The sequence below is a fragment of the Engraulis encrasicolus genome, chromosome 14 (assembly GCF_034702125.1).
Source record: "Engraulis encrasicolus isolate BLACKSEA-1 chromosome 14, IST_EnEncr_1.0, whole genome shotgun sequence".
NCBI lineage: Eukaryota > Metazoa > Chordata > Actinopteri > Clupeiformes > Engraulidae > Engraulis > Engraulis encrasicolus.
Window position 1 is genome coordinate 18,889,329 of NC_085870.1, and position 27,426 is coordinate 18,916,754.

Consider the following 27,426-nt stretch of genomic DNA (forward strand, 5'->3'; position numbering starts at 1 on the left):
TGCATCTGTCTGAGTGACTTTTGTGGAAGACCCAAATAAAACATTTCAATAATCAATGTCACATGAAATAAAAACATGGATTAGTTTTTCCAAATCCTGTTTCAATACAACATTTTTAATTTTAGTTATGTTCTTAAGATAGCAAAAACTGGACTTAGTTTTGTTTTTGATGTCAGCACTGAAACTGAGATCACTGTCCACATTACACCAAGATTTGACACAAGACTTAATTTTAAGTTATTTGGATTCTAGGTGAGCACGGCGTTTCTGTCCTCCATCTTTGTTTCCAAAAAGAGTTACTCCAGCCTTTTCTTTATTCAACTGCAAGTTGAAGTTTCGTTGCACCCATCCATTATTTTTTTCAAGACATAAGCACAAAGACTCAGTTGGGATCAAGGCCAGTGCTATTCAACTTCACTAGGGCCGAATGGGTAAATTGGGTTTTCGGGGGCCATAAAAAGACAACACAAAAAATCCATTGCAATAGACCTACATTAAAGTTTCAGTCATTTGCTGGGACACTGGAAAGTTTAAACGGGCCGCATCTGGCCCAAGTGCCACTAGTTGAAAAGGCCTGACATAAGGTATATCTGCGTATATTGTTACGCGCAATGTATGGGGCACTTATTATAAAAATGGACATTTTTGCACATTTTGAAACATGTCAAATTTGTAGAAATTTGGCATACAGTCATTTTATGATGTACAGTACAGGAGTAGCCTCTTTGTGCTGGCAGGCCTGTTCACTAGTTGCTTAAAAGACTCAGTAACATCATAACAACATTGCTATGACATTACAGAAACCTTTAGGTAACAGATTAAGACAATCATCATTACAACATTGGTTCAATTCAGTTTTATCACTCGTTGAACACACAGAACGTGTTCTGATTGAATGAGAAGATGTCCATTATTCCCAGGAAATAGGACTCCTATGAAGACATGCGTTTGACTTGGACATAAGCGTGTAACTGTGACATGCATAGAATATTCGTTTGGAATGTTGATGCTGTTTAACCCATTTATGCCTTAGGCACCTGCAAAAAAAAACGCCTGCTTAGATGCCTAAGACCTTGTTGGGAAAGTTGCCTTCAGCCTATTAAAACCTAAATATCTTCCTCTGATGCACATAAAAACATGAAGTAAATTGCATTTAAACCCTACTACCCTCATCTTGCATTAGAATGTGTTCCTTCAGCTGTAACTTACAAACATTTTTATTGAAAAAGCTAAACTCTCAAGAGCCTGAATGCAGCGTATATGTGTCTCCAGGCACCAGAGTTTAAACAACATATACGAGTCATCAGGCTAAAATGGGTTAAGTGAAAACCCTGTAAAAATCAAGTAGCACAGGCTCTGCACAAAAGGGTTAATGTTCAGTCCTGCTTCATCCACATACTGGGAAGGGCCACAGCCTACTGTACAATTGGACAATGTTGTGTGAATACTGTACGGCAGTCCAAGATTTACACCAAAGATAAACTGTGGGTGCTGCACTGCCTTTTAAAGAAGTTTGTCTGTCTTGGAACAACACAGTGGTGCAGCACTGTGAAAAGTACAGCCCTGTGCTCCCCATCATTTACAATCTCGCACACACGGACGCACGGACGCACGCACGCACGCACGCACGCACGCACGCACGCGCGCACGCACGCACGCACGCACGCACACACACACACACACACACACACACACAGACACACACACACACACACACACACAGCTTGTTTTACAGAGTGATGGGAAAAGAACATAAACAAACACAGACTGCTTAAACTTGCACACAACTGAGAGAGAGAGGGGGAGAGAGAGAGAGAGAGAGAGAGAGAGAGAGAGAGAGAGAGAGAGAGAGAGAGAGAGAGAGAGAGAGAGAGAGAGAAAAAGAGAAAGAGAAAGACAGAGGGGAAGGCAGGGAGCGAGAGACATATACAGATGTCTACATGTCCCAAGACAACTCACAAAAGCACAAAACCTATACCCCCACACTGGCATTCATGCAAATACAAGCATGCAAGAAGTGAGTCGGGTTTTCTTTTTCCCTAAATAAGGCAGCCTTATCGGAGTTCCTGTCATTACGGCTCCGTTCCCTAGCATCCCTTTGCGCCCTGTGGTGGTGAGGCAGAGGAACAGACTACAGACGCCACATTCTTCTCCCTTACATGGCCAAATCCCTGGACTGGGCCGGCTCTGTTTGGAGAAGCCCAGGCAGCCGGTTGGACGAGAGGGAAGGGGGAGGGGCGCCGTGCTGAGCTGGTGCTTTAAGCAAACTTTTGTAGCGTAAAGAAGAATCAACTGCCTTCCCTCCCTCTCTCTGAGCCGTGGAAGTTGACAAAAGGGCTTGCGGGCTCCGAACACCTTGAACACCTGAAGCCGAGGTGAGATGGCTTTTTTTGTTATGGGTTTTTTTTCACCCCTTTTGATCATTTTTTTCTTCTCTAGCATCTGGTGGTGGTTGGGGCTTTTCCTTTTCAAATCCTTCATTTGGATGGAACAGGCGCACACTCTCTCTACTCTCCTCTCTCTACTCTCCTCTCCTCTCCCTCCGTCTCCACAGCCAGGGCATAGCTGCTGTGTGCACACTAGTGAAGTCAGGAAGGAGAGCTGTGGGGGAGCCCGTTAGGTCTTGGCTGGGAATGCCACCAGGTCATGGCTGGGTGAAACTCACCTCCTCCGCTCCGGACTGATTGACTGACTGACTGACTGACACACTGATCCAGAGCCTGCACTCTTGTGACATGTCTGACAGGACAGGAGCGTCGCACCACTGATCCGAGACCTGCAGTTGTAGCTCTGTCAGGTGGTAAACGTTTCAGCTGGTTGGTCGAGGAGTGGCAGCCAGGCAGGCAAGCTTACAGGCATGCAGGGGTCAGCTGGGTCGGCTTGGCCTGGCTGGTTGGTGGAGGGGTGGCAGGCAGGAAGGCATGCAGGGGTCGGCTGCTCGGCTGTGTTATGGGTTGTGTTGGCTTTGGCTGCGCTGGGCTGGTCATGTCACTAGTGATGATGTGTTAGCCAGCCGCCGTCTGTACCATCATTCAGGATTTACAGTCAGCCAGCCATCCAGGCGACCAGGCGGGGAGGCATTCCAGCACCCCTGTGACCCACATAAACAGGCCTTAGCTACTCATGTGTCGGCCTTTGTAAACAGTCTTTGCACAGGGTGCTGACGGAGAATAAGCCTTTCATTTGTGGAAGGGTTTTGGATTGCCTTCCGTTCCATGCGGGTTTCACCTCTCTCTGCTCTCTCGCTCCCTTGCTCCCTCCCTCACTCGTCTGTTTTGTCACTAAGGGAGTGTGTCTTTTTTTTGGCTGATGTGTAATGCATGAGTCTCTCTCCGCTCAGCTTTTGGAACAGTGTCTCTCTTAAAGGACTATTGATTGTCTTTGATGTCTTTCGGATGAGGGGTCTGTCTTTTACACTGCCACTGCAAATCCCATCATTCCAGGGGCCTGTGACAGCGTCATAAAATGCTTTGTTAGTGAAACACATTAAGCTGTGAGAAAGACAGGACTCTCATGTGTCACCCCTGTACTCTCTCTCTCTCTCTCTCTCTCTCTCTCTCTCTCTCTCTCTCTCTCTCTCTCTCTCTCTCTCTCTCTCTCTCTCTCTCTCTCTCTCTCTCTCTCTCTCTCTCTCTCTCTCTCTCTCTCTCTCTCTCTCTTTCTTTCTTTCTACCAGTGGCATTACACATGGCTTAATCATCCTGTTGACCAGTTGCTCAAGCCTCATGTTATCATTTCCTGTGTTAGGGCGGGGGCATATACAGCACAGGCTGGCTAGCAGGCTGGAGGGGAGGAGAGGAGAGGAGAGGAGAGGAGAGGAGAGGAGAGGAGAGGAGAGGAGAGGAGAGGAGAGGAGAGGAGAGGAGAGGAGAGGAGAGGCTGATGTGTAAGGCATGATGTAACAGTCTTGGCTGGGAGGGAGGCAGGTCAGAGTCTGGACAGAAGGGGTGGAGGAGGTGGAGGTGGAGGTGGTGATGTGATAAGTCATATGGCGGAGCTGAAACGCTATGCTGCACTTTGGTATGCAATTTCCTACAGGCAGATGACTCGCAGGGTGAGAGCAGGCAAAAACTAAGGGAAGCTGAACACGCAGAGTAGATTAGACTGGAGATGATGAGAGAAGTGTACACAGAAGAGTACAGTAGAGACCGGAAAAAAAGGGAAGGTGAACAAGCAGTTGTTCAATATGGCAAATTCAAGAGCAGTTGTTCCGTTTCAGTTGACAAATTCAGTAGCAGCAGTTGTTCATGGCATGTTGTTCAGAGTGTTATTCGGATGCCATAGCATGAGTTTCCAGTTGGAGAAGGCCGACGTGAAGAGAGAGAGAGAGAGAGAGAGAGAGAGAGAGAGAGAGAGAGAGAGAGAGAGAGAGAGAGAGAGAGAGAGAGAGAGAGAGAGAGAGAGAAACATAATCAGCACCATTTAAGGACTGCTTATCAGTTTAGGCCTGACTTTACAGCACCAGCAGCAGCAGCGTGTTTACATATCTGCTTCCTTCACACAGCATACACACAGGGGTGTCGCACAGGGGGGTTAAGTGTCACTGAGTTACCAGGGCCCCATGTATATAGGGGGCCCACACAGTTTCTGATTTATGATATGTGGCTGGGGGGGTACATTGGAGCTGATAGTACATACATAGGTCCCAGAATTTGCTGCAGTGCCCCTGCATGCACACAATACAGTTCTCTCTCTCTCTCTCTCTCTCTCTCTCTCTCTCTCTCTCTCTCTCTCTCTCTCTCTCTCTCTCTCTCTCTCCTCTCTCTCTCTCGCTCTCTCTCTCTCTCTCTCTCTCTCTCTCTCTCTCTCTCTCTCTCTCTCTCTCTCTCTCTCTCTCTTTACCCTGCTGGACAAACTGTGTAGCCGCTTTGGCCTCCGCTTCTCCAAGGAGGTTTTCATTTTTGGGGTCAAGTACTCCAAGAAAATGGGACTAATGTGCACCGTGGTGAACTTTCTGATGGGGCAAGCCAAGTTGTGCATTTGGAAATGTAACAGACTGGAGGAAGAGGGGTGTGTGGGGGACCGGGTGGGAATGTTCAAGGCCCTGGTTGAGTCCAGGATCACTGTGGAGCATGCCTACTACCAGGCTATTGACAACCTTGAACTATTCAATAAGAAGTGGTGTGTGGATAAAGGGGTGTGGACAGCTAATGAGGGTGGTGGGTTAAGGTTTCTTTGGTAAGGGGTGTTTTTAATGGGGTAGGGTAGGGTGGGGTGGGAGGTGGGGTTGTTTTGGTGGATGTGTGGGCCATGGTTGGTTCAATAAAGGGATTTTAAAAGTCAAAAAAGTCTCTCTCTCTCTCTCTCTCTCTCTCTCTCTCTCTCTCTCTCTCTCTCTCTCTCTCTCTCTCTCTCTCATACAGAACAGAAACATAACAGAAACAGAATAGACTACTAGACTTACTAAGTGGGTAAGGATTTCATTTCCCATGACAAAGTCATAACCTATTCCTGTGCACTTGCCGTATCTGTTAGTGATGTTGGCTATAATTATGTCCTCATTTGCAAGTCGCTTTGGTTATAAAGAGTCCGCCAAATGCAATGTAAAGTACTAATTATTTTACAGTATAACAGCTACTGTAATGTTTATAATTTCCTTACTGCATACTGTAGGATGCATTTAAATGTCCAGTTCAGTGATACTGTTTCATTCAACAAGTCAAGCTGACATCAGCAGTAATACAGAATGGGGGACATTTGACTATACTATCAACCACAGTCAAGATGAGGTCAAAGAAACAAATTGATCACTCCTGTGTTTTACACAGGCCAATATTCAAAGAGGGCAGCAGCAGACAGGGTGTCTTTATGCCGAGGTGTGATTAAATAAAAATGAATTCAGATAAGAAAATGAGTTGAAAGACGACGGCTCACACCAGTGGCCCGCTGTGTTAAACGAGTGTGCTTTCACTCAGGAAATGAACACTGGGGCTTTTACAAGGTCTGCCATGATCGATGGGTCATTAACGGGCCAGTAAAACCAATGAGCAGAGACAGACACATTTTACTGTGCGCTTTCTGTCAGGAAACTAGACAAAAAAATCACCCTGAATGTCTATGCTACAGCAAAATGTTTTGTTCATGACTTGTGCATTTAGTAGTGGAGTTACATTATTGATACCTAGGTGACAATTAAGCAAATTTAGACCACTTAGTGAGATGGAACCCTTGCAGTTTTATGAAAGTATGGCCACTGTTATGATTCTTAGTGTGTAGGCCTAGTGCCACAGTAGTATGTTGTGTTAAAGGTACAGTACGTAATATTTTATTTTTATTAGTTTATTTCCAGAATTCATGCTGCTTTTTCACAAATGCTTACCACTATCATCAAATTTTAAGTATTCATCATTGAATATGAAGAGGTGGACATTGAGTTTTCAGTAATAGACATTTTACATATAAAACATACTGTACTTTGGCCATACTAGTAAATATTAGTTTATTACTAAATATTCATGAAAATATCCTATTTGGGAATAGGCAGCACAGTTGCAATGGGCAGCATAGTTGCAATACCTACTCTGGCCACCATCCTACATACTGCAATGCACCTTTAAGTTATGTTATCAGAAAGGTGTGACATTTTGTCCACCTGATAGTTTATAGTTACGTTTCCTTATAGTTAACCTATATTTCCTTAGAATATAGTTATATAGAATATAGTGTCATGAACACAGGCCTTTGCATGGGGCACGTGCAAACACACGCACGCACGCACGCACGCACGCACAACATGGATTACTTAATGTCTGCTGGACATGCATTTGAAAACACAGTGAGGATTTTCTCGCAAGTGATTGGATCATGTAGTTAAGGCGAATTAGGACACCGTCCAAGTTGGCAGACACATCGAAAAACAAACAAAGCCTGGAATTACAAGGGCTTTCTTTTTTGCACCATGCACCTTTAAAAGCCGTATAAATGAATGGATCTGTTAGTAAACTGACAAGGGGATAGGAAACACAGTGTGACTTACTCCATAATTTGTATGCAGTTATACACAGCTTATACAGTATGTTTTACATAAATACTTATATAATGTAAATATAATAAATACATTAATGCCCTCAACCTTGTTGAATGCTGCATTTGCATGGCCCCAGTTGTACTGATCTCCATTGCCAACTTCCATAATGTTTGCTATTACTTTTTTTACTTTACTGTAAGCTTATGTTCTGATCAAGCTAGCCTGCCCTTTGCCATCTGTAAACCTCTGGTCAACTCACATCTCCCTCTGAATAAAATTTGTACGATGACATGATCAATCTCTTTTAAGCACCCTACTCTTTCATATAATTTAATTGGGGAGTTATTCTATGCTTCCTGTGTTACTCTGTATACAGTGAATACATAGTGAGTAGTAAACAAAACTGACTGCAATATGTATTTCTGATTCTGGCTCAGATGATTTGCTGCAGCACTGACTCTGACACTCAGGGTCAGGGGGGGCTTGATTGGCCAAAAGTTAAAAAAAAATGAAAATGTGATAAGATGCAATATTTAAAAAAAATAATCATGTCATGTTGAGTACAGTTGGTAGATATGTTATCCTAGCACATAATTATGACACTGTCTATGTAAATTTGTCACGTAATTTGCCTTCAGGGGGGGCACAGCAACCTGTATCCTAGGGGCCCCAGGCCATCTTCATCCGACCCTGCTAACACTGCCACTGACATCCCGCCCTGTTTCTGTGCCCCAGGTCCCACTAACCGAGCGCCACCATGTCGAGCAAACGCGCCAAGGGGAAGACCACCAAGAAGAGGCCCCAGAGGGCCACGTCCAACGTCTTCGCCATGTTCGACCAGTCGCAGATCCAGGAGTTCAAGGAGGCCTTCAACATGATCGACCAGAACCGCGACGGCTTCATCGACAAGGAGGATCTGCACGACATGCTGGCCTCCCTGGGTAAGACCACCGGCTGGATGGATAGAACATACACATATATCAATCAGCAGGGCTCTAAATTAACACCAGCCAACCGGCCAAATGCCGGTGAAAATTCAGTTCGCTGGTAGAAAAGAAAGCTTACTTGTCACTTCGACCCATTTGTAAGTGTGTGTTTGGCTTGTATGATTGACATCTACTAGCCATTTTGGGTGGTGATGAAAAAGTTCATTTAGAGCCCTGTATATCAGTACTTAGCTTGTGACTCTATCCCCAAAATACGAAGGCCCAAATAGTATCCTTGTTGAAGATGGTAATCTTAAAGGCACACTGGTGTTACTGAAAAAAAAAATGAATTCTTTATTTTTAAGGGATAACGCCTACTACGTGCTTCGTGTTCTTCTTCAAACAAATGGCCCAACGCAGCACTCTCCTTTTCTTCATACAGTATATATCAGTGATTTTCAAACTATGGGCCGGGGCCCATTGGTGGGCCCTGAAATTATTCCAAGTGGGCCTTGAAATAATTTTCTACAAATTATAATAATGTGTTAGAAAATGTGTGTTGCTATTGATTTATTTGAGTTTTATTCTTTATTGGGTCAGAGGTGGACCCCAAACATTTGTGACAATTTCGAGTGGGCCCCACGTTGGAAAAGGTTGGGCACCCCTGGTATATATCATATTTATGATCTTCATTCTCAAGGTAAAGATTTCAACTGCTTTGCCTCAGGATCATCACAGGTGTCACGTGCAGAGGCACAGTAGACAAAATTTATTAGCAGGGCCAATCTTTTTAATGTGCTTGTATCAGAATTATATATCAGTTTTATCTATTAGTGAATGTGCTCACATGGGAAATATAAAATGTTCATGACCCTTTATAATAGTGGAAGCATAAAAAGCAATATAAAGACTTAGTAAATTATTAACTAATGATGAACAAAGCATATAATGTTTTTATGCATCCATTATTATAAAGGGTAACCAACATGTAGATATTTTGGATTTCAAATGAACACATTGGTAAAAGAGTTAGGTGGACACATGAATGCATATGTCCTGTGCATGAACATGTAAACTACACTGTCCAAATTTAAACATTTTTTCCTAAATAAATTGGTGCACATTGGTATCTACTTCACATTTTGGGAAGTTGAACTGGAACTGGAAATAAAGAGAGAATAGGGATCAACATTGATTCCACGATAGGTATAGTAGAATAGAGATGTTTGTAAATGACATTTAGCGTATGGGGAGTGTGGTGATGGACGTACCCAGCCCCACCCCACCAATGGAATGGAATGGAATGGAATGCTTGGAGAGAGAGATGGGGGGTCGTTAACACGTTAGCCCAAGATGGTGACCAGACCTGACAGCCTGTGTGGACTAGCCAGTGAGTGAGAGGAGGAGAGGTGCTGTAGGCAGGGGGGGCAGGGGGTGTCCCCCCCCCACCAGCAGTGGAGGAGATGGCCCACGGTGATAAGAGGATGCCTCAAATACCCGACGTAGGCCTGAGACCCCACCACTGAACAAAGAGGGCTCTGAACATGCGAGGGCCAGACAATGGCCCCTTAGGTTAAGAAGCACCGGGGGAAGGATTAGGTAATAATAGCCGCCAGGGAAGTGAAAGAGCTGGAGAAAGACCCCTCGGGATTAATTCTTGATTGCTTTGAATGGACTTACTCGGATGCCTTGCTTTCATGTAGTGTAGTGGTGGAGGTGGAGGTGGTGGTGGTGTTGCTTAGTCATGAGGGCTCTATAATGGTGCAGTGATGTTGTTGAAGTCTTACACATCGCTGACACAAGCTTTATGTAATGAGCATGGTTTGAGCATGGGCAAGCTTTTTATTCTTAAAAAGGCAGGAGGAAGTCTTTCAAGTCACTGTGCAAAATAGTAGGCTATGGCATCATGTTAAAACAAGTTCTGTCTCCTGTAAATACCCTTGCAGACCGTTGGACTGAAATGATGGTCTCAAAGCATTATATGGACTGAAGGGACTATATGGACTATATGACTACTGTATATGCACCAGAGCTTGTTATGAATGTAACTGTCTAACCCCCCCCCCTCTCTCCCCCCATAAAAGCAATAAAAAGTTGATCACAAAAAAAAACAAGTTCTGTCAGTGACGTGTCAGACCTCACTTTTGTTCATTTTAATGTTCAAATGTATGAGCACTGTGACCCACCAAGCAACAGCAATGAATTGACTGAATGCACCGCTGTTTGAATGACAATAAGAACCTGTGTAAACTAGCCCAACAACTGCCTTGTCTGGACTTGGGACAAAAACATCTGAAAGGACTGCCCATTCAGTACATACAATGTAATAATGGGGTGTCCCAATTCTACTCCCCTCCTCTCACTGAGCCCAGGAAATCTGCCCCATGTTTAGTCTCCTGTCAGCAGGCTTGAGTCTAAGGTCTAAGGCAGGAGTGGGGAACCCTTTTCATTCGAGGGGACACTTCAAATTCGTACTATGACCACAAACCAGGATTTCCCCCTGCATTTAGGCCTATATTGAAGGCAGCTACCTTTAAAACAGACCACTCCTTCTCTAGGTCCCCCGAATATAACTCAATTGTATTGCAAATGTCATTTCTAAGATTCCTTTAAAAAATATGTAATATTTTCATGTGAAGCTGCATAACATTAAAATTGTATCAGGGGCCGGATAAAATGGCCTCAAGGGCCGCAAACGGCCCTCGAGACAGAGGTTCCCCACCCCTGGTCTAAGGTCTAAGGCAGGAGTGGGGAACCTTTTTCATTCGAGGGGCCACTTCAAATTCCCCCAAGGGCCGTACTATGACCACAAACCAGGATTTCCCCCTGCACTTTAGGCCTATATTGAAGGCAGCTACCTTTAAAACAGACCACACCTTCTCTAGGTCCCCTGAATATAACGTAATTGTATTGCAAATGTAATTTCTAAGATTCCTTTACAAAATATGTCATATGTCATGTGAAGCTGCATGACATTGAAATTACATCGGGCCGGATAAAACGGCCTCAAGGGCCGTAAACGAAACATACGTAGGTTCCCCACCCCTGGTCTAAGGTCTAAGCCCATATGTAAATCTCAATATTTTTTGATGCTGTTTTTCTCCTGTGACAGGTAAGAACCTGAGACAAGTACCTGGGGGTTCGTCACAATACACACAATGCAATAACGGAGTCCCAATCCTCTGAATTTTCCCTTGGCCTAGAAAAAAAAAGTTGTACCCCTTTGTCATCAGGCCTGAATATCCAGTTGCCTCTTTTCCACTGCAGGTTTTCTGGTGGGCCTACAGCTCAACACAGCGTGACTCGGCCGCCACTTTTTGCTTTTCGAATAGGCACGACACAGCTCAATCGTAAAGCAAAAAGTGGAGGCAGAGTCGAGTTTTGTCGAGCTGTAGGCCTACCAGAAAACCTGCAGTGGAAAAGAGGCAAGTGAAAAAAGTGAGTCAAAGTGAGTCCAAACCTACATGTGAATATTGTGATTTGTCCCGTGGCAGGTAAGAACCCGTCAGATGAGTACCTGGAGGGCATGATGGCCGAGGCCCCGGGCCCCATCAACTTCACCATGTTCCTCACCATGTTCGGGGAGCGCCTGAACGGAACCGACCCAGAGGACGTCATCCGCAACGCATTCGCCTGCTTCGACGAGGAGGGATCTGGTGAGTTTGGGCAAAGATTTTCTTAGTTCTTCTATCCCAATAGAGTAGACCGTCTCTGGTCTGGGTTGGCTTGAGTTGTGTTGGGTTTGTCAAGTCAAGTCAGGCCAAGTCAGATTTACTTTGACGCCATATTATTTACAGGCTGAACTACACCAATGTGCCTCACAACAAGGACACAATTATCACAAGGCAGATTAGGATATAGTGCAGATCAGCACGTGTGCAACATAACCACACAAAAACACATAGGCTACTGTAGGTACATACGCATTATTAACATGCAAGGGACAAGGGACGGAAATTGGCATCAGCTACCAGCAAAATGTTGGTAAAATACATATAGTAGGCAGTAAATGTCAGGCCAAAAAAATGCCGGTCAACTTGCACATTAATGACTGGAGAAGTTGCACATTTTTTAACCAGTCAGACAAACACACACACACGGCTCACCTCATCGTCCTCTCTCTGTGCCTCCGGCATGCAGGTGTGATTCATGAGGACCACTTGCGCGAGCTGCTGACCACCATGGGCGACCGCTTCACAGACGAGGAGGTGGACGAGCTGTTCAGGGAGGCGCCCATCGACCCCAAGGGCAACTTCAACTACGCAGAGTTCACACGCATCCTCAAGCACGGGGCCAAGGACAAGGACGACGAGTAGACCCCCCTGCCTCCCTCCCTCCATCCCTCCCTCTCTCTTTCCATCCATCCATCCATTCATCCTTCCCTTCATCACTCCATCCTTCCTCCATCGTTATGTAACTCCATCCTACCTTACATGGGGGTGCAAGTCAATGTCAGTTCTCCCGTCTTTTCCTCTGGCCTCTTTCCTTGGTGCAGCCCCTCCTCTGTGGAGAAAACAGTAGGTCTAAATAAGGGTTTCCCTGCTGTCGAGCAAAGCAGCGTGGCTTTTTGAAGGCTTTTCTGAAATGTCAATATCTTAAATGCAAATAACAGAATAACTTTTGAATTGTTATTAACATATTGAATAAAAACTTTTGTCATTGATGATATCGAGGCCTAACGTCATGGGGCTGGAGTTAGGAGGAAAGGAAAGGAGAAATTACATTAATTAGCTCTCATGGTTCTCCACGGCAGGCAACCATACATGGATATGCCATCACTGACCTGACGCTGGAATTATCCCTCACCCCTCTACGTTACAAGCATGGCAGCGTCATTCACTTGTAAATTGGCCCGGTATCTGATGTAACGCGCTTAGGCCGATTCAGGTCGATGCCGGGACGACAGCCATAATATATTATCCTTGGAACATTCCACACCCTATTCGCTTTCTTTTATTTTCAAATGTACAATTAAAGCATGAATGTCTCTTACAAAAATTGAATTTAAATTCTTATTACATTATTATTGGTTTTGGAGCTCTTTTAGAGCTGAATAAAGGTATGTGGGTATTTGTATGGTGTTAGTATGCGGATGAATGTATGTCAGGGTCTGCAATGAAGACAGCAGAAGGAAAAATCTACTTTCTAAACCTGTTGAAATGAGTGTTACTAATGCAAGCATTGTGGGTATGACACAGAAGGATTTTTCCAAATTATCCAGTGGAGCTGAAGGTATCTAAGCACACCCACACCTCTGTGCAATTTATTTACTTTACAAGTTGTATTAAAATCAAGTTGCTGTTGAGTTGTTTGCATTTGACATTTGTACAATTTATGTCAACTACCTGGAGCTATGTGGATTAAGATTTTTTGTTTCCCCATGTCAGTAACTGGTGTCTTAAATGCAGTAATCTGGGTTAGATGAAAAGTGTACACAGAAAATGTTTTTATTTTGTCAAACCTATGGGTGGGCATTCCTTTCATACCAGCATTTCAGTAAGCAATGTCCAGAGCAGCTTCTTACTTTGATACTCCACTCTGAAATAAAAAGGATTCCACACTAAGTGGTGTGCGGTGACTCATAATTGAACCCATGCAATTAGAGACTGATCTATCAGGCCACCATTTATCACAGCAGTGCAGAGAAACGTCTGAGCACCATTTTCACTATCCACATCAAATTTCTGAGCACTTTGACAGTACCTTCTTTTTTTTTCTTCCCATGTTAAGCGTGGCAGGTCACAACTTCAAATTAAATTTAGGGAAATTAAAAATAATGTGTACCACAACCTAACAATGTGATATATTACTTTTGATAGATCTCCACTTCTACTTAAGAAATTCACTGTGTAGCCTGCATCTATTAACTTTTTTAATCCATTACATTCCACTTTCAAATGATCTCAGACACAGAGTTACGAAAATGAGTTTTATTTCTCTGAAATGCTTGTAGAAAACAAAACAAAAAACAAAAACATTTAAGGCATATATTGCACTGACTACTCCAAGTTTCTATGAAGGCAGGGAATCCTCCCTTGATCCCAGTTTAAGGCACTAATGCCAGTTTCACTGCCTGAACATATTATCCATGATGCACTGAAATTATAATACACAACATATATCCATCATAATGCATTTGGTCATACTGGGTGGGGGAAAAAGCTACATGTTCCGTTTCTGTTGAAGCATTACGCCAGACAAAAAAAAAAAAACACAAAAACAAAAAAAACTTGACCCAAAGATATAGATATATATACACATATACACATGCATTTCACGTTGGCATCTAGGACCCATTCTCTGAACAACTATAATCAGGAGTTTAACCATCAGTCATTCTACAGCGGTGAAAAAATATAAACATTTAAAAAATATATTCATATATATTTATCCAGTATCCAATGGTTTCCAGTACATCAGTAACAAGGAGGAATGGTCACAGTGGGTTTTTTGAGTAGTGGTAAGACCAGCGTCAGCGTAAGAGGGTGCCGAGGCTGTGCGGGGCTAAGGGAATGATCCTCGAAATAACTGCCAGACTTTTTTTTTTTTTTTAAACTTTAAACGTTGTGGTCCTGAGGAAAACTCACCATCTATAGAGGATTAGGCCTACACTTTATTTAAAACATGCATTTAAAACAAATGGATTTTAAAACCCTATGTGAACAGTGGGTCGTCAGTCAGTCAGTCAAACTCTCAGGCGGCCAAGCTTTACTTGGTCATATAAGCTCCCTGTTCTCCCCTCCCCTCCTCTCTCCTCACCACTTCCAACAGACACAACGTCCTGGGACACATGAAGGGTGTTTTTTTTCTTTTTGTACATACATTCAGTTAAACTATTTAAAGCATATACATAACAGTAAAACTAAGTTTTTCTTTTTTCTTTAATATCGCCAGGAAAACGCCACGATCCACGAGTGGGCCTGATTACGCCAACACACGCACGACCCAGGGCAGCCGTATTAAGTACCCTTTGACAGCAATACGCTAGCTTTGTACAGTTTCAGTTCATGCAAGGGGGAGCAGAGGGGTGGGGTAAGGGGTAGATAGACCAGAAATAAGGGTGGGTGGGGTAAGGGGTAGATAGACCAGAAATAAGGGTGGGTGGGTGAGTGGGTGCAGAAGGATGTGAGGAACCCTGGTCTAAACACTTAAAAAAAAAAAAAAATCTAATCGGTCAGGGTTAAAAAAAAAAAAAAAACAACGCCTAAAAAAAAAAAAACACCAACAAATGAAATACAAGGAGCGGGAGGTAAAGGGCTGGGTCGGGTTGTATATACTGAGGAGCAGCTTCTCCCTGGCAGACTAGCAGACATCTTAAAACAGATCGGTCAGGAGGAGCACTCTGCCAGGAGAGGGGTGCCATGGGGAGGGAGGGGGGCAACAGAATGGGGGAATGGGGGCAGAAAGCAAAGGAGCAGGGACACGCCACTTATGCGTTTCATGGAAACTACAGGCACACAAATACAATGAGGAGGGGAGACCTCTAGAGGTGGGAGAAGAGTGGTACACGTGAAACTAAACATAAAAATGCCCAGGTAGAGGGGGAGGTGGGGGTATAGGTTGAGAGAGAGATCGTTTGTCAAAATGAAAGGGGAAAAAAAAAAAAGCTGCAGTTGCTGATCCCAGTTCAGCTACCAATCACCAAAAAAAGAAGTGTGCTGGTGGCCAGTGTATTCTGGCCATAGCTGGGTTTGTTTACATCAAAGCTACGTTTTGTGCCAGTTCTCTTCTAAACCAAACAAACAAAAAAACCCTTAACGCAACAATAAGAAATAAGACACTAATACTTGTTGACAGTTGAAATACAAGAGGGATGGTTAACATTCTCAGATGTCTACAGGCATATTTGGTGGTGACGTCCAATACAATCAAGAATTCTCATTGATGTCATTCAAAAGAGGAATGGGGTGGGGTTAGGTTGTCAGATTCAGCTCGGGAGATCAAAACATTCTCACGGATATTTAAAAAGTTTTTGCTTACAGGACGTCTGCAAAGGAGCAATAGAGAGGAGCTGAATAGAGTAGAAATCATTCTTGTCAAGAGAAGAGGGGGGAAAAATCCCGGACTTTACAGCCAAATAATTCAAAATGCCTTTCCAATCGCAGCCTACCACAGTGAGGCACAGATGTTTAAAAGAACAAAACAAAAAACAGCCAACTCCCCGAAGTTCAAAACCAGCAGAATGTTTGTTTGTGACTGAGGCGGTGATCCGTTTCTTAAATATCAAAGGTGGCAGGCAGCCGGAAGGCCTTGAGGAGGACTTGCCATGCAAGCCCAAACAACCATGCTGCTCATTACCGTCATCTCCTACCCTCTGTAGTCACTCGCTCTCCTTCCCTTACACTACACTCTAGTTCAATTGATGGCATTCCCCACACACACACACACACACACACACACACACACACACACACACACACACACACACACACACACACACTGTTGTGCTGGAGTTGGCATTGGTGCCCTATAAGGTGCCATCTGCAGTCTCTGAGGGGGAGAGAGAGTATCTGGAGCAAGATGTGCCTGGTGGCTGTCACTGCCATAGCTTACCTCTCTTTTAACGGAGTGGAGTGACATGGCCTGTAAAATAGCACCACTTAATGTTACGCCAGAAATAGAGAAATGATCGCGGACCAAAAAAGGTAATTAGTAAGTCTGCTAATGACTAGTTGCTCCTGCACCATCTCACACACACACAAACAAACAGACATCAGCACCTAAGCCTTCACCGCAACTTCTTACAGAGCCTGACAGTGAGTCAGACAGACGACACACACACACACACACACACACACACGGCGAGCGTACGGCTGCAGCCAGTGGAGGCCCTGAGGCCGTGGTCCCTTTAAATCACACACACTTTGCTGCAGCGACGGCCCGTGTGATGGGAGCTGAGTTATGTCCTCTGCAGAGCCGAGTTAAAACCTACCACCCACAACACACACACAGTCTCTCTCTCTCACTCACACACACTCAGCCACACAGGCAGTCACTCACTCACACACACTCCAGCCACAGCCTGCCACCCTGCTCTCAACTCTCCTCTTCTCTTCCTACTGGCAGTGCAGAGGAGAGGAGGATAAGAGAGGAGAGGAGAGGAGGGCTTCTGATGTGGTGCCAGGGCTTAAGACAACAAAGGCAAACTAAAACCCAAACAGGTCCGAGCTCCCCGACAGCTGAGTCCTCTCCCAGCCACCTATTACAGGAGCTTTGCTTGCTTCCTTTCGCTCCGCGCTGGAAATCCGTTTAGGTACTTTTTCACACACACACACACACACACACACGCATAGACTACACTATGCACTCGTTTGAACATTCTTTTTTAGATCCCCATGTTCTTCCCTCTCTCTTTTTTCCCCTCCCTCTATCCCATCTCCTCCTTGCTTGCTCGGTCTGTCTTTTTAAACTTAGTCAGTCAGTATATATTATAGGCCTACAATGTTAATCTCCCACCCACACCGCCTAGTGTACTAAACAAAAGGGGGAATGCAGAGAGACCAGAACTAGTGTGATTTTAACAGTAAAACTGTCTTGGGAGGGGTAAAAATACAGTATATGTTATGTGGGGGGGTAACCATCTGTGTCCATGTGATCATGATCCGAGGAAGAAATAAAGTGCAGAATGTATGAGGACAAACACACTCTCAGTCACACACTCACTCACCAGTCAAACACACACAAACATACATACAGACATGCATACACTAGACGTACATACACACAATTCATGAGTGTTGCTGGTGACACTGGTGTGAAGTACAGTAACGATGTGAGAACAGCATTCAGATGTGTAAAAGTCTATTGCGCGTGACAGCTAAGCCCCCCCTTAGGAGGAGGGGGCTTCTGCCATGCTGGTAGGGGGGCCTTACTTTGTCATGTCACAAAGATCAGGACTTCACAAGATGGTCCATTCACAGTCCAATATGAAATACAGCAAGGAGGAAGGAGAAGGGGAGGATAATGGTAGAATGAGAGAGGACAAAGAGGGAATGTAGAAAACAGAAAAAAAGAAAACAAGTCGCCTAGTGTAAAGTGGATTCTTCCAGCGATTCCCGTCTTGGTCCGAAAGCATGAGGAGAAATAATGTATGTAGTGTGTCTTAAGTTAACAACCACAGTCCATGCATGTGTATTTTGTCTTTTTTTGTTTTTGCTACTGAGATATGGTTGCAGGAGTGTTTCTGACCTTACCAGCAAAGTCCCACCACCTCCTTCATGTAAAACAAAAAGGGGGGGAAAAAACGAAACGAAAACAGAATGACAAAAACCCAAAAACAAAACAAAAAGGGAAATAAACCTTACAAGTCCTAAAACGTCCTGATAAACTTTCTGTGTAGAAAAACAAAAGCACTTCTGAAGAGGCCATCTTTTCCCCTCTTTCTCTCAGGGAGTTCCCCCACCACTGGGTAGTGTGGGGGGTGTTGCTAAGAACAGGTAGCCTAGTCCTACACCCCCCCTCTCCCAAACCACCAACATCCAGCTGAGAGGTGAGTATCACACCACAACCCAGCTGGCATCCACTGGACACGTCCCTCATTGGCCACTTATGTCATGTCGAACCGCCTCTTCACTCTCAGGAAAGCAACAAGTACGGCTAGTAGCCCCCCGCGCCATCGTTCATTTTCTCGCTTTCGCTTTTCAGACCAGTAGAAATGCCCCTTTAGGACGCAGAAGACTAGCGGTGTCCAGAGGTAAAGACAGGGGAGAGATGGAAGGTCAGTTTGAGCTGAGGGGGTTGGGGGGGAGGGGTTGGGGCAGGTGGGGGGTTGTGGGTGAGGATTGGGAATGTCAGCTACTCCCTGGAGTTTTGTTGAAAGTTTTCACTTTTTCCTTCTCTCTCTCTCGCTCGCTCGCTCTCTCTTGCTCACACACTCACACGCACTCTCTCATGTACACACACACACCTATGACACTGGCACTCTTCTCTACTAGTCTAGTTGACCTTCTCCGAGACCGTGTGCAGGGCGTGTCCCCACACGCTGCCTGCTGTGCCGCTGGGGGTGGGCGCGGCGGCGCTCACCGCGTTGCCAGACTTTCTGATGTCGCTCCGCACCAGGCTCCACGGGCTCGACTGGCACGCGGCCGAACCAGCCAACATGGCGGCGGCGCCACCCACCTGCAGAGACGAGGACAGCGGCGACTGGGCACCACCGCCACCAAACACGGGCACGGAGACTGGCAGCACCGTCGTCTTCTCTAGCTGCAGGCTGGCAGAGTCCCTGCTCGGGGTGGGCACGACCATGGGCATCGGAATGGGCACCTGTACCTGTTCGGTCTTAGCGGCTCGCACGATGCAGGGCTCAGGCTGGTGCTGCTGGGCTCTCTTGATGGCGGAGGGCGACTCGGAGGAGGAAGGTGGTGTGCCCAGCGCTGCCAGCGATGCCAACTTCTGTTGCTGCTGCTGCTGTTGTTGTTTCTCCTGCAGCAGTCTCTTCTGGTGCTCCTGCTCGGCTGCGCGCTGCAGAGCCGCCTCCACCAGCAGTTTGAGGTCGCTGAAGTCCTGCGAGGGGCACAGCTCCGGCGGGGTGGGGGGCGGCGTGTTGAACAGGCCCCCCGTGGGGCTGGCCGTGCCCAGGCTGGAGATGGAGGTGGTGCCCGGGGCTGGAGGTATGGAGGTTAGACCGTTGGGGCTGGAGCCCGGGTGAGTGTTGCCGGTGAGCGGAGACTCGTCGCCGCTGCGATGATGCCCGTACCCCCCGGCGCGGTGCTCCTTCTTCAGCAGCAGGCCCGGCGCGTCCGCCTGCATGAGGGCTCGCACGGGTCCGGGCCCGTCCCTGGCCCCCGGGAGGCAGCCGGCGCTGGCGAGGATGGCCGTGGCGGTGTTGCCCAGGAGGCTGAGGTCGAGCGTGGGCGCGTTCCGGATGACGGAGGGGCGCATAGCGGGGAGGGAGGGGGGTGCGGGGCTCTCGGGGGAGCTGGGGCCTCCTGCCCCGCTGCTGCTGCTGCTACAGCTGCTGCTGCTACTGCCCCCGCTGGAGTGGCGGCCGCTCTGGCCCTCCGCCTTGCCGGCGCGCCGCGAGATGGTGAACTGGGTCGGGTCCTTGCCGTCCTTGCGCAGCAGGTCCGGGAGCAGGCGCCGCCGCGCGTTGATGAACCAGTTGCAGATCTGAGGAGAGGGGACAAGAGTCACCGTTTAATGACGATTACAAAATGTATGCCAATTTGATGATTGGTCGTCGCAGAAGAGATTAACTCGTCGTTTACATAATATTAAGCATGGCTGAATATGTTTCACTATCCTTTGCCTTGTTCGTTCTTTGGGGACAAGAGTCACGGTTTAATAATGTGCGTTTAATCTGAAATATAGACTTATACGACCACAACACATTGATGACCAGCTACAGATCTGAGGAGGGCGGGGGATAAGAGTTTTTCTCATGGGAATAAATGGCAAATTTCGCCTTGCAAATTCGCATGCATGTGTCCCTGGCATGAGGCTTGTACTAAATGACTATCACACACGTTGACAAGCGAGTTAACAACTTAATACTACAACATTAGAGATTTGGGTTGTTTGAAAAGACCACATTTTACTAAACCAGTTACATATGAGTGGTAGAAAGGGGTGGGGATGGGGGAGTATTGTTAACACCTCAGAGAAAATTAGTCTAGTCACATAACTCTGTTGCCTTTCTTTTGACTAGGACTAAATCTCTTGAACTATCTACGGAAACAACCACCACACATACTGTATGAACGACTTAGAGAGGAGATGGTTGTAACAAAACCAAATGTTCCTCGCAAAATAACAGACAGGCCTTAAGCAGAGGGCAGTCCCAGGTTCAGAACATAAAATCTGTGCCAAATATTTTCCTTCAAACACAACTGACTTCAATGAGAAGCTGGCCAACCTGAACAAACAAGATTTTATTTTAGTGAAAAAGCTTGTTTGAAAGAACCACCTCAAATGTATGAACCAGTTCTAAGGACGGGGTGATAGCATGAAACACCTTTTCGATACATAATACACCACATTACCAAAAGCATTTGCTCACCCATCCAAATGATCAGAATCATGTGTCCTAATCACTTGGCCTGGCCAAAGGTGTATAAAATAAAGCACGTAGGCATGCAGACTGTTTAGAAAGTTAAGAAAAATGAAAGAGTTTGGGAACTAGAGCAACTAAGCCACAAAGTGGTAGGCCACGTAAACTAAACGGGCAGAGGGGAGTCAGCAGATGCTGAGGCGCATAGTGCAAAAAGGTGGTTAACTTTCCGCACAGTCAATTGCCAGAGATTCAAACTTCATGTGAGCTTCAGATTAGCCCAAGCATGGTACACAGAGAGCTTCATGGAATGGGTTTCCATGACCGAGCAGCTGCATCCAAGCCATACACACATCACCAGGTGCAATGCAAAGTGTCGGATGCAGCTGTATAATGCACAACACTACTGGGCTCTAGAGCAGTGGAGATGACAACTCTGGAGTAATAAATCACTTACGCCTTTCTTCATGCCAATCCGATAGATGCGTCTCAGTTTGGAGGTAGCCAGGACAACGGTACATGTCAAACTGGCTTATGCATTGTGCCGAGTGTTATGAGGAATTATGGTGTGGGGTTATTTTTCAGGAGTTGGGGATGGCCCATTAGTTCCAAGTGAAAGGAACTTTGAATGCTTCAGGATACAAAAAAATACAAAAAACAAAATCCAAGCTCCTATTTGGAGCAGGACTCCTTCCTCTTTCAACATGACTGAACCAGTGCACAAAGCAAGGTTCAAAAAGACAAAGATGACAGTCTTGTGTGGATGAACTTGACTGGCCTAACCTGAACCCAATATAACACCTATGGCATGAATCAGAGCAGAGACTATGAGCCAGGCCTTCTCAACCAACACCGGTGTGACCTCATCAATGTGCTTTAGGTAAAAAAAAAATCCTATAAATACACTCCTAAACCTTGTGGACAGCCTTCCCAGATTAGTTGAAGCTGTATTAGCTGCAAAAGGTGGCTCGATATTTTGATTACACACATATTTTTTAACACTTTGGGCTAGGAATAGGAGAGCTTAGTTCATATTTGCCTCAAGGAAGGTAAACGAATACTTTTGGTAATTAATTAATGCTTGATTTATTATTATTAATGCTTAATTGCACAAACAATTACTTTTAGGCTTGTAAGTAAGGATGGCCAACTGACTTAAATCAATACATTACCAACTTGACACAGTGATGCGTCAGCTGTCACCATCACAAGCTCATCAGTCACCATCACTTGGTGAATATGGTGATAGGCCTATACCATATTCAATTTATCCATCCAAAAATGAATTAACAAAACCAGAATACGTTGCTTTAGCTTGCCAGTAATTTCTGCCTTTAAACACATGTCTGACTGCCATGTTCTCTTAGAAAATGTGCCAACAAAAACTAAATTCTGCTACAAAAACAAACCAAATGTGGGCCACTTAAAAAATCCTCAAAAGTCCCAGAGAGAGCTAAAACCATAGGGCTGGGCTAAGAATGAAAATGGAGGATATTTAGATAACATAAGATTGAACAAATTGATGGTGTCGCATTGTACACAAAGTATTTGTAAAAGCATGATCAATGTTTTTGATGTTCACCCGACCCAACACCTACATCTACTCCCGACTAAACATCGTCTTATTCCGGAAAAAGACCAGCGCGAGGCCTTTGTTCGGCTAACGAGCAGTGACTATGGAATGCCTGGTGTTCTGTGACAGGCCCGCGCTCTCTCCCTCCCTCGGCTGGCTGTCAGTGATTCAGTGACTGACTGCCATGCGGTCTACTGCGCCAGCGCCATTTGCCCTCTGCTGGTGGCGCTTGGCACTACATCAGACAGACAGCTGGCCCTAATGAAGGCTGTGCTGTGTTGTGATCTGCCCCAGACTCAGAGAGCAAAGGCCCCAGCCGACTGCATTCCAACGCACTGACAAAACACCAGCAATCCACTCTCAAGGACAGGCTGCCTTGCTCTCGCTACTTGAGTGAGCGTCTACTGCTCGAAGTGGTTGGAAACTAGGATGGCATTTGCTGTGATTTTTGGGCAGGTTTGTGTGCAAGTTGGAACACGGGCTGATTGTTTTATTCCACTTTTTTGCATGAGATGTCTGGCTTGGTTTACTTTGATGATGACGTGCACACGCACTGACCTAGTTCTCCAACTGAGTCAGCAGCACAGCCTATTGTACTTTGCAGACAGACTTTGGATCTGAACATTCACACATTGCTATAAGCGGCGCGACACATTCTAGCGTCAGATCAGATAAGACCGCTCAGTGATTTATATAAAGGCGTCATTTAACTACTCACCTGTAGCACGGAGAGGTTGGTCTGTCCGGAGAGGCTGAGTTTCTCGTGTTCGGACGGGTAGGCGTTAAAGCGGTGCTCAAACAGCCAGCTTTTCAACACCTGCACCGCTTCCTTGGGTAGATTCCCACGTCGACGCCGTTTCCCAGAGCCCCCGGCTCCACCGCCAGAGAGATCCAAGGGGTACCCGTCATCTTCACCCGCGTCACTGTCTGACATGGCTGAATATTCTGTCTCGCCGCCTCGTTCTTCCTCCAGTGCTGGTGGTGGGAACAACAAAAAGTGTTAATTGCTAGCAAGTTACACGGCATGCACACGCAAATAAAACCGAGGCTTCAAAAACCATCGAGATAAGGTCAAACAACCCCTGTCATGGCTCAAATTCATTATTAAATTAAACACATTAAAAAAAACAATGTTGCTGCTCCACGTACGTCAAACGTTAATGGCTGTGCATTGGGGCCAAGACATTTAAATCGGTGTGCCAGATTTAAAATACTGCTCAATCTCAAAGAGTTGCGCCGTTACGTGTAAACAGCAATAAAGCTGCTTCGGGGCACTTTGAACGACCCAACGCTACGTAAACAAAGAGTGGCTTCCCGCTTACAATCCCACCGACAGCTGGCTTATCGAAGTAACAAACTGTGCCGAGCTATTGTAGGGCACTGGAGCGAGGGGAAAAAAAAAGTCAGATGCATGATTACAGTTTAGGAATCCTAACTCAACAACTGTTTTAATGTGCGCGTTTATTTCACTTTTTAGCAAGTGGTGTTGGAAATACTTTAGAAACAGCGCTTTGTCGAGTTGGCCTTGCTTTGCTGGGAGATTGGGAATTGCAGTAGCCCAAAATGTCCCTGTCTGCTGGTGTAACCCGAGCTCCTCCGAAGAAGCCCAGAATGTGGGAGTTCCTGAGTCTCATTCGGCTAACAAAGGAGATGGTGTGCGTCAATATGCATCTGAAACAGCCAGGGTTTGCGATTGCTCGCCTTCACAACAGACAAGTCTCTTCAATGCTTTTGAAGTTTGTGTTGAGCAATCAACATGTGCTTATGTTTACTGTGTAAAAAACACTCTGAAACGTTAAATGATTTCCTCCACACATAATATGTTGAAGTATACAAAGACAAGATGACTAAAGGAGCATAACATTAAAGAAACTTGTGGTGCGTATCAAGAAGACATTTCTTGATTTTTGTTAATAAGATGAGGGGGAAATCTCTAAAACGAGACACTGAGGCGACATTGTCTCTTTTCGTAAGCTAGCCAAATGGAAATAACGTTGAAAGACTTGACAGATGTTCTTGGTCGGGGTGCGTGGGTTGGGTTGAGATAATCCTTCCCTGTCAAACAGTGTGGGGGAAAAAAAACTTTCTTAACTCGCAATTTACCGAAAGAAAAAAAAAGAACCATACGTCAAATTAGCATCCAAACACGTGTAGTTTAACCTGCTGTTAATCTGGTTAATACTGCAATTGTTGGGGTTCTTTAAAACAGACTATTTGCGTTTTGTTAGTTTGGGAACTGGAATTGAAGTTACTGGGTCGCCATCCATTGTTTCTTTGAATCCGTTAGCAAGCTAGCTAGCCAAGTTATGCTAACAAAGTAACCGTGGCTTACTTTTGTTCTCCCACCTTACTACCAAATGTTACCGAAATGTCACAGTTGAATTGTATTAGCATGCACAACACGAATCAGTCAACATTAGTGAATTTTTGTTTAAGAAATTATAATAAAGCAAAGTGTAGAAATTGTATTCATATCAAACGTTATTCAACACATGCTGATTCTAGGGCCTGGAATTTCCAGCAGACAAGGGAAACTTTTCAAGACAAGCTACCATGAGCTAACGTTAGCTAGCAAACAATGCATCACGCTAGCTATGCAGAATGTCGACGACTGGAAATCCCCCCTTTCAAGTTAAACTCATGAGCTTGGGAATGAATTCCCATCTTTGATGCGACGAGCCGTCCGTGGGTTTACATAACGTTAACAGCAGCAAATTATCAAATGTGACATCTTTCCCTGCTATAAGGTTACATCAATAAGACAGATTTTGCGTGCTTGACAGAACATCATAAATAATCACCTCCGGGCAACCCGACAGACTAAAACGTTTTAAATCTGTTAGCGTGGTGCCCTACATTCCTTAAATAAATGTACAAAGAGTCCTCATGCAAACGCTCAACTAAAGCCAACACGACTGTTCACTGTGGCTCCGCCAGATGGACACCATGCTCGCTTCCAAAGACAACTAGCTGGTTAGCTGTCCCTCCAAATTCAAACACAAACACACACGCTGCATTTGCTCACGACAAAAAGCCACATTCCTTTTAAAACCAACAGACGAAACCCTCTCCAGAATCTGAACACAGCCTAAGCGAAATGAAAAAATGGCTAATATGTACATACCTCTTTTGACTGGTTTCATTGTTTGTGGCTGGTCTGAAAACGGGCCGCTATCTTCGAAGTTCCTTAGGAAAACGCGTGTCGTTCACAAAACGGTGACAACGGGCTTTTCTTCTGCCAAGCACAAGGTGTTACACACGTTTTGACTGACTGATTTTCTCACGACGCAACGCCAACGTTTAGTTTCTGGAAATATCAATATTTTTCTTCGAGGCTAGATCAACGAGGAGGTGGCTTTCCATGGCCATAAGTATTTCTCAAAAACGCGTTTTGTTGATGTGTGGTTTGATCCGTTTACCTGCAGCTATCTCCGCCAGCTTTCTTGGCTGGTCTGTGGCAGCTGACAGTCGCGTCTAAACCCTCCTACATCAGTGCTGGGATCCAATCAATGCCCGAGTTCACAGCAGACAAGCCAGTGTCATCACCGCTGACTTACTGCCAGAGACGCATTTCATTCAGAAATGACTAAATAACTTGAGCTGTTTTTAAATTATTTATTACATCACCGTGTACTTTAAATCAAGCGTTCGTGTCATCATTAGTCTTTGAATTTGTGGCATGATTTTTAGAAAAGGCTACATGCAATCGATCGTAGGTTCGTTGAAAAGACTCCGCTTCATTCATTTTCCAAGATCATGTTTTATGATTTCACGCTAAACCGATTGCAAAACAAAAGCATTGCACGTACAACTGCTACTGTACTGGTGACGCATTCACTATGCGACCAATATTTTGAATGTGTTTGCTTTCCATCAGAATCACATTCAGGGATTTCCTTCAGCCCAGCCGTCAACAACAAAGCGTGGGCTAGCCTACTTTTTTTTTAGCTAGTCATTGAGCTTGAGCTGACAATCAAATTCCTGGTTGGTGCCCTATGGCGAACTGTCAAACTATCCTGGACCTGGAAAATCGGGATTATGGTATCAAAATAGATTGCTCGATAGGCTGCGTGTGGTCTGAGAGATATTACCAGCACAGACATCACCACCGCGCTCTTGGTAACTCCGAGAACTTGCAACATAGTTGCAAGCATAACTATGCAAGCATCACTATTGTTAATGTGTTATTGCAAAGTAGTAGACTAGGTCTCAATGTTGCGTTTGTAGTTCATGCTGAGTGCTCAAATAAAACTTGAGGACAGCCTAAATGGATTTGGGACCTTATAATAGGCTACTTAATGTTAGGTCAGCTGATAATTAGGCCAATTCCCTCGCTCAGTCATAACTTACCGAGAGAGACTTCTGCTGCTCAGTGACCCTGGGAGAGGGCGAGAAGCACTGACCCAAAATAACATTTGTGCCCTATGACAATCACAGACAATAATAGTTTTAATGCAGTTCTTTTTTTTGTAAGTTTTTATTAATTACTAATCCAAAAACCCTGACATACACAGTCTAACTTTGTATAGCATTATATATACTGAAATCCTAGTCATTAAAATATGTGCTTGTCTCATAAAATATTGATTATCAATTATGGTAGTAATAATTAATTTGTTTATTTTTTTGCTACAAACTCTTACAGTCAAGAGTACTGGTGCCATTCGCCTTCAATCAACCCCCCCATTCTCCAGTCCCACAGAGTACAGTAGGCCTATATCTTATGAGTTGACAAGTAGTAACTGAGTAGGCCTACAGCCAAGTGACAGGCGACAGGCTTCTTTTTGCATGTTCAACCAAGGGATCTGCAGGAGTGTTGTGGGTGTAGTAGGGCACAACCCCAGGCAGCACAGCACAGGGTTACACAATAGGGCATCCCCCCTCCCCTTCTGAATGCCACAGACACAGACAGACAGAGTAGACTCTTCCTTATTGCCTGGCTGTGTTGTGTTGTGTTGTCAGTCCCACAAAG

At 45.2% G+C, this 27,426-nt stretch overlaps 2 protein-coding genes across 2 annotated transcripts; one reads left to right on the forward strand and one right to left on the reverse strand.

Moving 5' to 3' along the window:
- The first annotated feature begins 2,267 nt into the window (after nt 1–2,267).
- myl9b (myosin, light chain 9b, regulatory) lies at nt 2,268–14,832 on the forward strand. Its single transcript, XM_063215131.1, has 4 exons — nt 2,268–2,375; nt 7,703–7,908; nt 11,388–11,549; nt 12,034–14,832. The coding sequence occupies exons 2-4, from the start codon at nt 7,725–7,727 to the stop codon at nt 12,207–12,209; spliced, it is 522 nt and encodes a 173-aa protein (XP_063071201.1). The 5' UTR covers nt 2,268–2,375; nt 7,703–7,724; the 3' UTR covers nt 12,210–14,832.
- Nucleotides 14,833–17,159: 2,327 nt separating this feature from the next.
- Nucleotides 17,160–26,260, reverse strand: LOC134462220 (homeobox protein TGIF1). The gene is made up of 3 exons (XM_063215132.1): nt 25,579–26,260; nt 23,173–23,429; nt 17,160–20,001 (listed from the first exon to the last, which is right to left on the reverse strand). The coding sequence occupies exons 1-3, from the start codon at nt 25,595–25,597 to the stop codon at nt 18,829–18,831; spliced, it is 1,449 nt and encodes a 482-aa protein (XP_063071202.1). The 5' UTR covers nt 25,598–26,260; the 3' UTR covers nt 17,160–18,828.
- Nucleotides 26,261–27,426: the final 1,166 nt, after the last annotated feature.

Bases quoted from the DNA above. Each gene is read 5' to 3' on its own strand.
- LOC134462220 (XM_063215132.1), bottom strand. The intron at 20,002-23,172 runs GTGAGTAGTTAA...CCCTCTCCTCAG, and splicing joins CCAACCTCTCCGTGCTACAG to ATCTGCAACTGGTTCATCAA.
- myl9b (XM_063215131.1), top strand. From the start codon at position 7,725: ATGTCGAGCAAACGCGCCAAGGGGAAGACCACCAAGAAGAGGCCCCAG. The intron at 7,909-11,387 runs GTAAGACCACCG...GTCCCGTGGCAG, and splicing joins CGACATGCTGGCCTCCCTGG to GTAAGAACCCGTCAGATGAG. The intron at 11,550-12,033 runs GTGAGTTTGGGC...TCCGGCATGCAG, and splicing joins CTTCGACGAGGAGGGATCTG to GTGTGATTCATGAGGACCAC.